The 12,113-nt window shown below is 39.4% G+C and overlaps 1 protein-coding gene across 3 annotated transcripts in view; it reads right to left on the bottom strand.

Moving 5' to 3' along the window:
• HSPBAP1 (HSPB1 associated protein 1) overlaps nt 1-12,113 on the bottom strand; it is a 38,137-nt gene that overhangs the window by 19,601 nt on the left and 6,423 nt on the right. For 2 of the 3 annotated variants that reach the window (XM_041473023.1, XM_041473022.1), the window contains exons 3-5: nt 6,288-6,473; nt 2,558-2,605; nt 578-762 (exon numbers count right to left, since the gene is read on the bottom strand). In XM_041473023.1, coding sequence (XP_041328957.1) covers nt 578-762; nt 2,558-2,605; nt 6,288-6,426 — 372 coding nt within the window. In that variant the 5' untranslated portion in view covers nt 6,427-6,473. Of the gene's footprint in view, nt 1-577; nt 763-2,557; nt 2,606-6,287; nt 6,474-8,210; nt 9,220-12,113 lie in introns of those variants that run through there. The other variant, XM_041473024.1, reaches the window with a different exon arrangement.

Below are 12,113 nucleotides of genomic sequence, written 5' to 3'. Positions count from 1 at the left end.
AACTAGAAGATAGGCAAAGAGAAAATAAAAGGAAATACCTTGGGTAGTTTTCCTACTGTGTATGGTAATTACATACTTCCATGGACAGGTTACTTCCTGTATTTTACTGCCACCACAGAATCTCTCCTCCTCACAAACAGTTAATCTAATTCTATTAAGGAAAGGAGCTGAGCTACTTAAGAAAATGAGCCACAAGGCAAAACATGGAGCAGAGCCATGTTACAGCCTTGTTACTACAATGAAATACATACCATCAATCCTCCCTCCTGAGTGGAGCTGTTAATTTGGGCACCATTTAGGTGCAAGGTGGATCTGGCCTAAATGGGAAGGAGAGTGATGCCAGCCCGGTAATTCTTTTATGTCACTTGGGATGGTATTTCTAAATCTATAAGGAGACCCAGAATTTTGATGGCTGCCACTTGGCAGATTTCAGTTAGTCTGAGAGCTAATAGCTTTTATTTCAGAATTTTAAAATAAGTGGGCAAAGGAGCAGAGAGGAATAGCAGTAGTGGTTTCAGAAGATACATTAGATAATTTGCAATGGTTCAACTAGGAAGAGATAATATTAATGTTTTACCTGGAATATTTCTGGCTTGTCTTCAAATATCCTGGCAATGTACTTGTAGTCAGCATAAGCCCAGTATTTGGAGTAATCATAACAACTGAATGGTCCAGAGAGACAAGAAGGCTGCCCAAAACTCCAAGCCAAAAACTCCTCAAGTGTAGCTTCCACGTAGCTGCAACTGGTTTCAAACTGGGGAACTACAGCAGCAAAAGAAAAATCAAATACTACGTGAGCACTGAGCATAGAACCAGTAAAAATAATATAGTTTCTTTCAGCTCTGGTTAAATGCAACATCTGATATGAATCTGACTAGGTAGCTTGACTCTGGTCAATAAAATGGTTCTCATGACCTTACTCATAAGTGAAGTCTGAAACTATTGCTTTTTCATTAAGGTTTAATTGAATGGCTGTTACCTTGAACATGCTGTGAGACAAAAGCAGACCAATAGTTAGTATTGTTCTTCAGCATAGTAACTCAATAACACACCCAAGTTCACTAAACTACTTTGCTTCATCTCCCTTCCTAATTGTGAGTTGCAAATGTGCACATAAAGTATTTCTGTATCCTTTATTTTGCCTCCATAGATTTATGCAGATGGACATGTTCATCTTACCCTTTTCCTAAAGCAATGACCAAACCAGTGTGGTCATGCATAGAAAGTGATATATGAAACCACACACATGCTGCCAATGATCCATCTAAAATGCTGTGTGCCCTTATTTTTCATTTGGGACTGACAAAAGCATATTGCAGTGTTCCTTGGCAGACACAGAAAGTGTTTACCAGCAGGGTTTTGCTCCCAGCATGCTTTGGTCAGGCTGACTGATACAGCCTTTCAGCTCAAGGTCAGGTCACTTGGAAGGCCTGTAAGATAACCCACAGCACAGTATATTTTAATTGCAGTTAATCAGAGATCTTAATTCCCCACCACCACTAATTGTGCCATCTTCAAAGAGACTTATCCACTGTTAAAAAAATATTACTTCACTATAACTACTGCTGGGGAAAAATTACTGCAGCCTGCATGAATGACAATGACAGAGCTGCAATTTAATCTTGTGTAACTTGCATAGAGCTGCCCAGAAATGGGATCCTTTCACTGCTGTGCAGCAGCAGCTCTTTCTTTACCACTTTCATTTTGTTACTGCAGCAGTTCTCACACAATCTCATACAGCTTTTACAAACCTTTATCACTATTATTTTCCCTTGTAGTAGCAGAGGTAGTGGTTTCCTTCCCACTACTATCAAATCATTAACTAAAAATGTCTGTGGATGGGCTCCCTACCTAAGGACTGCATACAAGACATATAAATCACTTGCAAGTCACAAAACCACAACCAAAACCCTCTGTGTCGGATCCTATATCTGTGTTGCACCCCCTCTCCTGATACCCAGGTTTTAATGCAATGTTTATCATTTTACTAAAAGATGGTCTGACAGAAAGATTAGACAAAAGATAGAAGCTATACTGAAGGTGCCTGTATTACTTTCATGAGAAAAAAGAGGACACTCTTTTTTCACTTCATGACACTCTTAGGACACTGCCTATTTTCCAAGATAACTCAGAAGCAAATGTTTTAAAGGCAAGAAATATGCTCTTTCTACCTCTCAGCATATTTCACTCTGAGTTTCATTTTTAAAAAATCCAACTATGAAAAGCAAGACTATCTTGTAGAATACAATCTCCTCAGGGCAGGGTTCTTGGTTTGATTTATTCCTTATTCAGTACCAAGGTGTGGGTGCTTATGGAAAAATAAATAGTAATAAAAAACATATTTGGGCAATCTAGACTGTTTGCTTAGATGGGTTTGTAGGTTGTAGGCTGCAACAAGGGTGAGAATGTTAGCAATGAGCAATGGAAAGCAAGACATTATTAACCAGTTTGCTAATACTTAATTACGTGAAGCTGAGGGTGTTTTGTAATTGACAAATTGCAGATTAAGCCATGCAAGTCTAAAGTAGGCTGCCAGTTCTGCCTGATGACACGGTACCTGAAGGCATAACAGTCCTCCTCTTTCCCCTAATACCACAGATTGAAACTGGAGGGGAGGAGAGAGGGAAAAAATGGGCTTTAGTGAAGCAGCTCTCCTCCTTAGTTAAGGTCTGGTTCTGAGCGTTGCCAAAATCTGTTCTTCTCAGAGTGTTTTCAAGGAAACATGTAGGAAAAATGTAGGGGGAAAAAAAAGGTGTAATAGCCTTAGAAAACACCTAAAGGTCCATTAAGAATGCAAGTAAAATATCTTCTCCATTTCTTTAAAGAAAACCAAACCCCTATTCACAGCTGCTGGGGAATTAAACAAATAATTCAAGCAAGGAATAGTCACTTCCCACTCTAACAAAGCACAGGCATACTCACAAACAAAAAAACCTGGCCATGCACATCCAACTCCAATAACCACTTCAGATCTCAGCTTTATGCAAAATTTAATCAGTATTTGTACTGTGTTTCCAGCCTCCTATTCAGCTACCGATTCTGCAGCAAGCTTTGCAGTCTCCCTCTATATCAAACCTCAGAGATCTGAATTCTTTTGCCATCCTTAGTTTGAGTGGTAAAACCTCTTTGGCAAGATGGTGAAAACGCAGCCCTTTCCTATCCAGCTGCACATCTGACAGCATCAGCTCTATCCAGCATCAGTGAGAGAAACATCCTCCAGAGATCCTGTGACTCAGAAACTGATCAGCATGACAGCTTCTTGTTCTCTCCAGCTTCTTCACAGTAAACTCATTGTTGATTCATTTTACTATGCAACCACCAAAAATGGTCAAAACAAGAAATGCCTGCATACAGAAATCAGTTCTGTGTAAGTTTTCTCCTAACTTTGTGCTGTTGTGCTCCAGGTAGCCATCAGACACAAGAGCTGTAATGCTACATTTTCTCTGTCAGAAGCAAAACTTCTGAAGCTTTGGCCTATCCCTTATCCCATCCTTATAAATCTTTTAGTGTGGCTGGAACCAGATGGGTAGGGATTTCCTGATTAATAGCATCTTCACTGTTCTTGTAATGAACTCTGGTACTCTCTTTGAAGGTATCTTTTGTCAATGCTTAGTCCTCTGATTGTAGTTTTTTCCCTTTCTTATGGACACAAACTGTTTAACTTGTGAAATCAGATGGAATACTATCAAACACACAGGTACAAATAATATACACAAGTAATACTGCTAGCTCTCACATTTTTCCATGTTTCAAATGTGCCATCCACATCGATTTGCCTCAGGAAATTACAAACTAGTAAGAAAAGCAAATATAAAATCCTTGCAACTCCCACCAAGTTGCCCCATTTGCAATTCTCACTTTTGCACATTAAGGAATCTTCAGCTTGGGAAACCCATCCAGGCTGCAGATGTGGCACTAAAGAAAGATGAGGAGTTGCTGTAGTAAGAGATCTCCATGAATTTTGAGTTTTCCAGACGAACCTCACTTAAATAACTCCAGAAACTCTGAAGCTGCCATTTCAGAGTGTCACCAGAATGTGCCTTTAAGCAGGAGAGTGGATTTTTTCTTCAGCATTTCCAACTCCATAGTAGGAGTCATCCCACCTAGTCTTAAGGCAATAAACCTCTTGTGAACATGGAAGGAATATTCAGAGGGATCAATGCCATTTTAGTTGTATTCTAAAATAGAAATTCTGTTCTCTCTCTGAGCAGATAACTGGCTCCATTTCACCTAGGAAAGTTAGCAGGAACAATAAGAAAGAGAGACCCTCATTAAAAGTAGTTTTAAGCATGCAATAGTGAGATCAACCACCTTCCAAATGACAGTGGCACACGGAATGTGTTACATTATTTCAGACTCTGAGATGGCTTGGATAATGGCTTCACTAATATATTCTTATATTGAAATTTTTTATGGCATCACAGGTCTCATTCAGTTACAATATAACCCCTGAAGGCTTTACCAATCTCCTTGAAGACAATTCTAACCAACATTACCACATAATGGAGGCTCCCGGAGACAAACTGATTGCTGCACAGGGATAAATGCCTTTAGGAAAAAGCGAAATGCAGTTAGATGCTTCAAGATATAAATTCCAATTTAAATCCACTCTGTATCTCTAGTGACTACAAGTTATTGTTAAGTGATGACTCCTATCTACTCAGTTGGTAGCATCAATCTGTGACTTAGCTACGTAACACTCATCAGTCCCATCAGAAACTCTGCCAGTTGGAACATCCATCTGGCTCTCAAAAAGTGCCTACTAATTAATGGGGAGTAGGACCAAAACTACTCTTTTATCTGGTAGGCCTTCTGTGTTACAGCTCAGATATATTAATAAGGTATAAGGTTACAAGATATATAGGCAACAAGGAAAGTGTCATTTACATATATGTATATACATATATGCTACACCTTCTTTCCTTCTCTATTGGCAATGGGATGCATTTCACACTTACTGCAAGAATTAGGTGTACCTCATTGAATTACAGAGATATTGCTATAAAGATGTGTACCAAGGTTTTAATTCTACACCTCAGTTTTCCCATCTGTAGAAAGTGAGTAAATAATATCTCTTCCCCCCAGGAATGGCATAGAAATCATTAATCCATGCTGGTAAAATGCTTTGAAATCCTAACACGCCAAGCATTTTCTCTCTAACACTTCTGTTTCATCACTTCTCTTGCAAAAATTGAACATGAAATAACATGGTCATGATGCTGTGAAGAAAGCAAATTTCACAGTGTTAAGTAAGATAGTATGATGTAATCCTACCACTTTCACTGGAACTGGCAGACCCTCATCTGGAGTCTTTGTGCAGACTCTACATTCCAAGAAAGAGGAAGTCCAACTGAAAAAGGTTAGAAGACTACAGAAAGAATAGTTGGGTGGGATCTAAAAGACCATGACATATTAAATATTTTTAAAGTGGATTCTTTTGGCCTAAGGGTTAAAAAAAATCCCAAAGGTAGTCAAGATACTATATAGGCAAAAGGGAGAAAGTGCATGGCAAAACGTATTTTGGTATGTCGTTGGGAGGGCAAAGGATGTAAAGGGCAGGGATAAAGCAGTGCAGAATCTTTCAAGTAAATAGCAGATGGAACATGTTTCTTCTATCACCCCTCCATGGTATGAAACTCAGTCTGTCCATGGTCACACTACTATGTGGCTACAGAGAGAGATGAAGTTGTAGTATTTAAAATCAAGCTGTAAAATTGTCTTTCTCCCATGGTATGTTCCAAGATGTATGAGTGAATCTGGAGGGTTAGCAGTGAAATTATTGCACTGGTGTCAAATGATTTTCTTAATGCTTTATACTTCCATTATGTCTTCCATCACAGGACCTTAAAGTACTGAAAATCACCTAAGTCTTAAAAAACTCTGGAGGAAGGTGAGAATTACTACCATACAGATAAATACCCCAAGTCTGGCTGATTATTTAGCTAATTCCTTAACACAGTCAGGCTTATGGAGATGGAAGCTCAGCTCATGTGAACAATCTAATCATGTATAAGACCAGGACCAAACACACACACTACAGAGCAAGGAAGGAAAACTGAGACACTTGGTTCTTAAATGGTGGTGTTACTCCCCAGACCTCTTACTGAGAATAAACACATGAGAAAGAGAAGGGACAGTTCTACTGCTGACCAAGTCCCATTCCTAAAAACAAAGCCTACAATGAAAAGCAATACATTAGAGAAAAAACAGTTATAATGAAAAGGCAGATAATTGCAGGACCTGGAAAAGAGACTTGTGACACTAATGCCTGTCCACCTCATTCTCACCTAAATCCACTGTCTTCAAGCCCAGCCTAAACTGGATTGTCTTTCCCTCCAACACAGCAGAAAGGTATTTCACATTCCAGTTCAGGGCTGGCCAGTTGCCAACCATGTTACAGAAGACTGCAGGTTGCTGTAGCGACATCACAATTTCCTTGGTTTTCTCAGGAGTAAATGGTTTGACATCTTCATCTACATAAAGAAAAAAACAGATGAAGAGAGATGATTTATCATACATGAAATGTTACCTACCATCTTCCATGGGACGGAAAACAATAAGAACTAAGACCTCCTTTGCTTATGACTGTTTTATTACATTTGTAGATTTTTTAAAAATCAAAGTTGTACTGCAAACACTGGAAGAACTAAATTAAAGTTTAAAGCGGTGTATTAGCACATAACATATAAAGCAAAAAATAAAAATAGGCACATGCTTAGAATTATCACTTGTATCTTAGGCAATAAAGCACTGTAGCCAAACTGCTTAGAAATAGGCTAACAATAAAATAAACTTGCAAATAATGTTCAGAGTTTAGAGAACATAAATTTAATGAGTAACAGTTTTTCTGCATGGGATTCTTTCCAGAATTGTAGTGTATTGTCAGAGATAGCAAACCAGCCCTCCATGTGTTCTCTTTAAACTGAGGAACAGTAGCACAACCAATCAGCAGGTATTTTTGAAGTTTTAAAATTTCATCAACAGAATTTTAGAAAAAGGAAATTATGCCAATCCAAGAACTGAACTAACCCAAGATTTCCATTTATTCCTTTGGTGTTTAGAGATTTATATGCCCCACTGAAACCATCAACCTGAAATGCTGGCAATCTTGAATTAACTCAGCACTTTCAGAAGAACTTTTCTTTAGGGACACATTCAGAGGGAAAATCTGGAGTTTTTTAAAAGGAATGACATCTCTGTTGAGCGGAAGAGGTGGACCACAGCTTCAGATCATAAAAAAATCCATTCATTACTTTAACCTCTATTGAAGATAACTCATCCAGAATTTATATCTGTATAACGGCTAAGATTTAACATACTGAATCATAGCCGTGATACACATGTGACTTCCAGCAGTTTATTTAAAACAAACAAACCAATTCAATTCAGTCATTGCATTTAGGGGTCAAATGATGGTCTGGCATACACGATGAGTTAAATAAATACAGGCCAAGAAAATTTCCTTCACTGCTGGGTGCTAATTTCGCCTGTCACCTGTCCCCATGTATGGGAGATAGCAGAGAAACAGCCAGTGGCACATGGGGCAAACCCTGTGGAGCCAGCTGGGGGAAACACAAGATGACCCACTGGGAACAATGCCACTGAGAAAAGTTCTTCAGGATTAATTTAAAAGCAACAAAAATCCAAAATAAATCTATGAATGCTGAAGTGGGAATGACAGGAGTAAGAGGTGTCCTGTGCATGCTGTGTGCTGTATCTTCTTGGTAACTTCTGTGAGTCCCTCTTCTTTTGACAGGGTTTATCCTCCCACATAGCTGTGCTTTTTGGTTTCCTAAATTAGGCTGCTATCTTCACACAAACTCAGTGGGAGGTATTGGGGCTGGGCTTTCCTAGAGTCAATGGGTCTCTTATTCCACAGACTTCCAGAGAAACCAAATCCCTCACTTCTCCCTCATGAAAACTCCATTGTGAAGCTTTAAAACTGAAGACCTCTGGTATTTTATCTTCATGGAACATAACATTTTTAAATGGCTTCTCTTTCCTAAGACAGACGACAGGAGGGAGCTTGGATTTTGGTTTGTTTTCCACATTTCCTCTCATACGCAGAGCAACACTTGACAGGATGGTGTTGCTGTGACACAGGGATGTCTCTGACACTTGGCCTTCAGTCTCACACCCAGCAGCTTACACAAGCAGGCCATAAGGAGGCCTCACGGGGACCGTATGTCCCACCATATGCTCTTCCCCACGCCGGGAGGAGGCTCTGGGGCTGCCCAAGGAGCAGGTTAGCACACCTAGCAGGAGCAGCTCCAGAGCAGGCAAAGGACCATCTGCAGGCACAGGAGCTGGCTGCAGGCATGGCAGGAGGGGAAGGCTCAGCTGTTTCTTCACAGCCATTCTGTTCTAGAGCTAATGCAAGACTTGGTCCAGATCTGAACGCTCCCAGGGGGTTTATAAAACTTGTGTCTTTCACCAGTGCACTTATAATAATGTGCAGAGGTGGCTTTCACCATGTGGGAGCTGGCAGGCCTTACCTACCTTTCAGATTTTCCAGCTCATAAAAATGAAATTACTTCTGTTTAGGCCATGTTTATCACTGCATGGCTGTCTTTTTGACTACTCAGGGTTTTTTTTTGCTTTAAGGGCACTACATTTAAGTATTTTACAGGATGTAAATGCAAATAAATGCAAGAAACTGGTGACACCTTTTTGGAGGATTTTGCAAAGCTGACATTTATTGCAAAAGTTTCAGGTTTATCCTGTAACTTCAGTGAACAGTTGGGATGTGCTACAAAAGCAGAAATTTTACTGGAAGAGACAGGAAGGCTCTTTGAAGCCAACTGTTGATTCTGTGTGGCTGTCTAATGTGATTTCCACATGCACATCATGCTTTTGCAAGGTGTGGTTTTAACCACAGGGCATACACACACAGTGGGAAGCTCAGAGCTGTAGGCCACTGGCAAACAAAAAACCACAATTAGGCTAAATAGCCCCTCCTCTACTGAATGATTGTCATGTCACCATGTTCAGTTGTAAACATATTTCCCTACGAAATCAAGAAAAAACAAAGGAGGACAGTCTGTCTTACTAAGATGCTAATAATTCCTATCTTCAAACAGTATTAAAACCTTTGATAAATAAGTATATACCTTCTCCTGATATAGATAATCACATACAATACATATAATGCACAGTGACATTTGAAACATTTTAGAAAATTTAAAGACTTAAATAAATATACGTTAGGGATTTTTGCAAAGACAAATGCAGATTCTTGCTAGATCTGTGTGAAGAATCTGTGTCTTGAGTCGCCTTTGTATATTTCTTGGTGAGAACAGAGTCAGCTCTAAAAGTAATTCTTTCCCTATAACACTTGTCATGCATATCTAAGTGCCTGCTAGAGAAAAAACACTTGATAAAAGGTAAATATCATATAATGCAGCAAATAGATATTATGATAATTCGGAGAACTCTGCTCAAGACCAACAGAGATTTCTGATGGAACCATATGCTGTAGGAGTGGGGAAAAGTAATTAAAAGAGATATCTGAAGATAGAAGATCTGAAGAGAGATGAGCAGGGTTATAGTTTAAAATAATAATTTCCTCAGTTATTGTTATCATAGTTTCACAAAAACCTTATAATCTGGGCTGTTGCTTCTTGGTATTTTTTAGCCTGAGATTGATGGTAATTGAGTCCAAGGCAAAACCTGAGGTTGTGTAGCATATATAAACACATACAGTTTTGATACAGATGTGCACAAGTAAAAGGTGACCAAATAAAATGTGCAGCACAAAAGAAAAATATCCATTGCACATCTTAGGCATTAAATATCAAATTCCTAGGGGAGACTGGGTAGCAGGAGAGAATAGAAATGCATATTCCCTTGAAAAAGAAAAGCTCAGTGGGAGTCTTCATTTTCTCAGCTGTACTCTGATCCACAAGAGAAAAGGAATACTTCAGCTCAGCTCTATCAGGCTCAACAAATGGTGTGACTTCACAGTACAAAAGGAAGCAGGAATAATTTGTCTCATGTTTTGACTTTACCCAAGGCATGTACAGAATCCAACCAGGAACTAAAAAAATGAACCAAATTTTAGCTCAAGTTTTGTAACTGTGGCAGCTTATATAATTGGCAAAAAACATAGGTGTTCTTTAGAAAGGCAACACCTTGCAAAATAGAGATCTCCCAATTAAAAAAAGAAAGCTCTCCGGTTGTCTTTACACAAAGCACTGTCAAACATTAAGCCTCATCTAGACTTAGCACTGAGGGCAGGTAAAAGAAAAGTAATGAATTGGCCAAGTACTCTCCAGTAGACTTTGTGTTTCCGAAACAGAAAATAATTTAATGATTATGATTAAAAAATTTTCTGAATAACTGAGTAGGGTTTGGGAATTAAGAGTTTAGCACAGCAGGCAGTCTAACTAAAAGTGGACTTGATCAAAGTTGTTCAGAAGTTAAATGTACAGTCATTAAAAAGCTAAATGTACTGTCATTCATTTAAAATAATTTAGCAAATTATAAGAGTTCATTAGTGTATGGCAGTTGGCTTCTGCCAAAACACCCTGCTGCTTAAATATGAGATTTAATTGAGAGGTATTAAAATTATTTTCTAAAATAGGGAGTACAAGGAAATCCTGGTAATGTATTTGGTACATGCATCATCAGATTGTTTTTCTAGCAAATTTGTAATGCTCCCTTTTCCTTACTTTATTTTTTTAAAAAAATTTTTAAAATAAAAGAAAAAAAAATCATTTTGAATACATTAATACAGAGCAGCCAGGTGAGAAAAAAAAAATCACCTAACCTCCAGAATCTTAACTATTTAACTACCAGGCATGGGAAAAGAGAAGGTATGAGGGAAGATGAGCAAATTCCCCAACCAAATGTAAGTGACTTGGTTTGGAGGTCAGACTTAATGGTTTTACAGTACATTAACTCTGTAAATTAAAAAACCAACTTTAAATAATCTGCATGTGATTACAACACTATGCACTATAATCAGCCTCCTCTGGGCAAACAGAATGCCTCCAAATATACATGTGTAGTTTTCAGGATAGGCTGCACCAACGTCTAGGTGTTACCTGCTAGCCAGCTATTGCTGTTGCTATTAGTTTGGACTGTGGGAATGTTAATGCTGTGAAGGCACAGAGCCAGCAGGCAGCTACCCCAGATGTGCAGATGTTTTGGTTACTGAAGGAGAGGTGGTGGTTGCATGGAGACTCTGGACAGACCAGTCTGCACTTGTAAGACTGGCAGCCCCAGCTCACTCTGGCAGCCTGCAGCCAACACAGCCTTCCTTCCTCTCCGAAACTGCTACCGCAGAGGAGGGCAGCCAAAGGAAGAAAAGAAAGAGCCTAAATGAGGAATTTGGACTCAATTTCCAGCGCTCCCGTGGCAGGGCTGAGCATCTTACAGTATTTCTTACAGGAAGTTGAGTGACTTCAGACGTGAAATAAGATAGGAGTGGGAGCCATGCCCAAACCTCATCTTGTCCTTCCGACAAAGCAACGGGAATTGCTGCCAGACTCCTTAGGGAGTAGTAGGGGCTGAGCCCAGAACACAGCTCTGGGAGGGACTTCCCCCCACCACTCTAAATGACAGTGCATCATCTCAAGCACAAGTTTAGGAAATTCCTCCCCTAAATGCCCTAAAGCTCTTCCTCAAAAGCTCTTCCTGAACCCCTGGCCAGCTTCTGCCTGATGTCTCTCCTCCATCCTGCTGTGCAGGTTCCGAATGCAGTCCTGCCAGTTTCCAGCTCACGAACTGAATGCCGAATGACCTCAGCTCCTCTGGTCTCCTCCAGTAGAAGAAATGCTGGAAGGAAAAGTCTGTGGTCTTTAACCAAAACCTTCCACCAGGATATAAAAAGATAGACTATTCTTCCTTAAGCTAGGCTGCCAAAATTCCACCTTTCTGTTAGTCTATGGGGTGTAAATTACACACGCCTGCTACTGAGGAAATTCAGTAGCTGAACTGCGTCTTCCCAGTAGCCCACCAGCACTGATACACATTTCTGACATTTCCTAATAAACATAAAATTTAATATAAGATTCAATACTAATATAGCATTATAATTGAAAGTAAGGGAACTGGCATGTCAGGAAGTTAGCATGTATTTCTAAGAAAAAAACCCAATTTGTTCATATTAT

The sequence above is a fragment of the Pyrgilauda ruficollis genome, unplaced genomic scaffold (assembly GCF_017590135.1).
Source record: "Pyrgilauda ruficollis isolate IOZ18807 unplaced genomic scaffold, ASM1759013v1 scaffold3, whole genome shotgun sequence".
Lineage (NCBI taxonomy): Eukaryota > Metazoa > Chordata > Aves > Passeriformes > Passeridae > Pyrgilauda > Pyrgilauda ruficollis.
The sequence above is the reverse complement of the archived record's forward strand: the minus strand, read 5'-3'. Positions and strand labels throughout refer to the sequence as shown.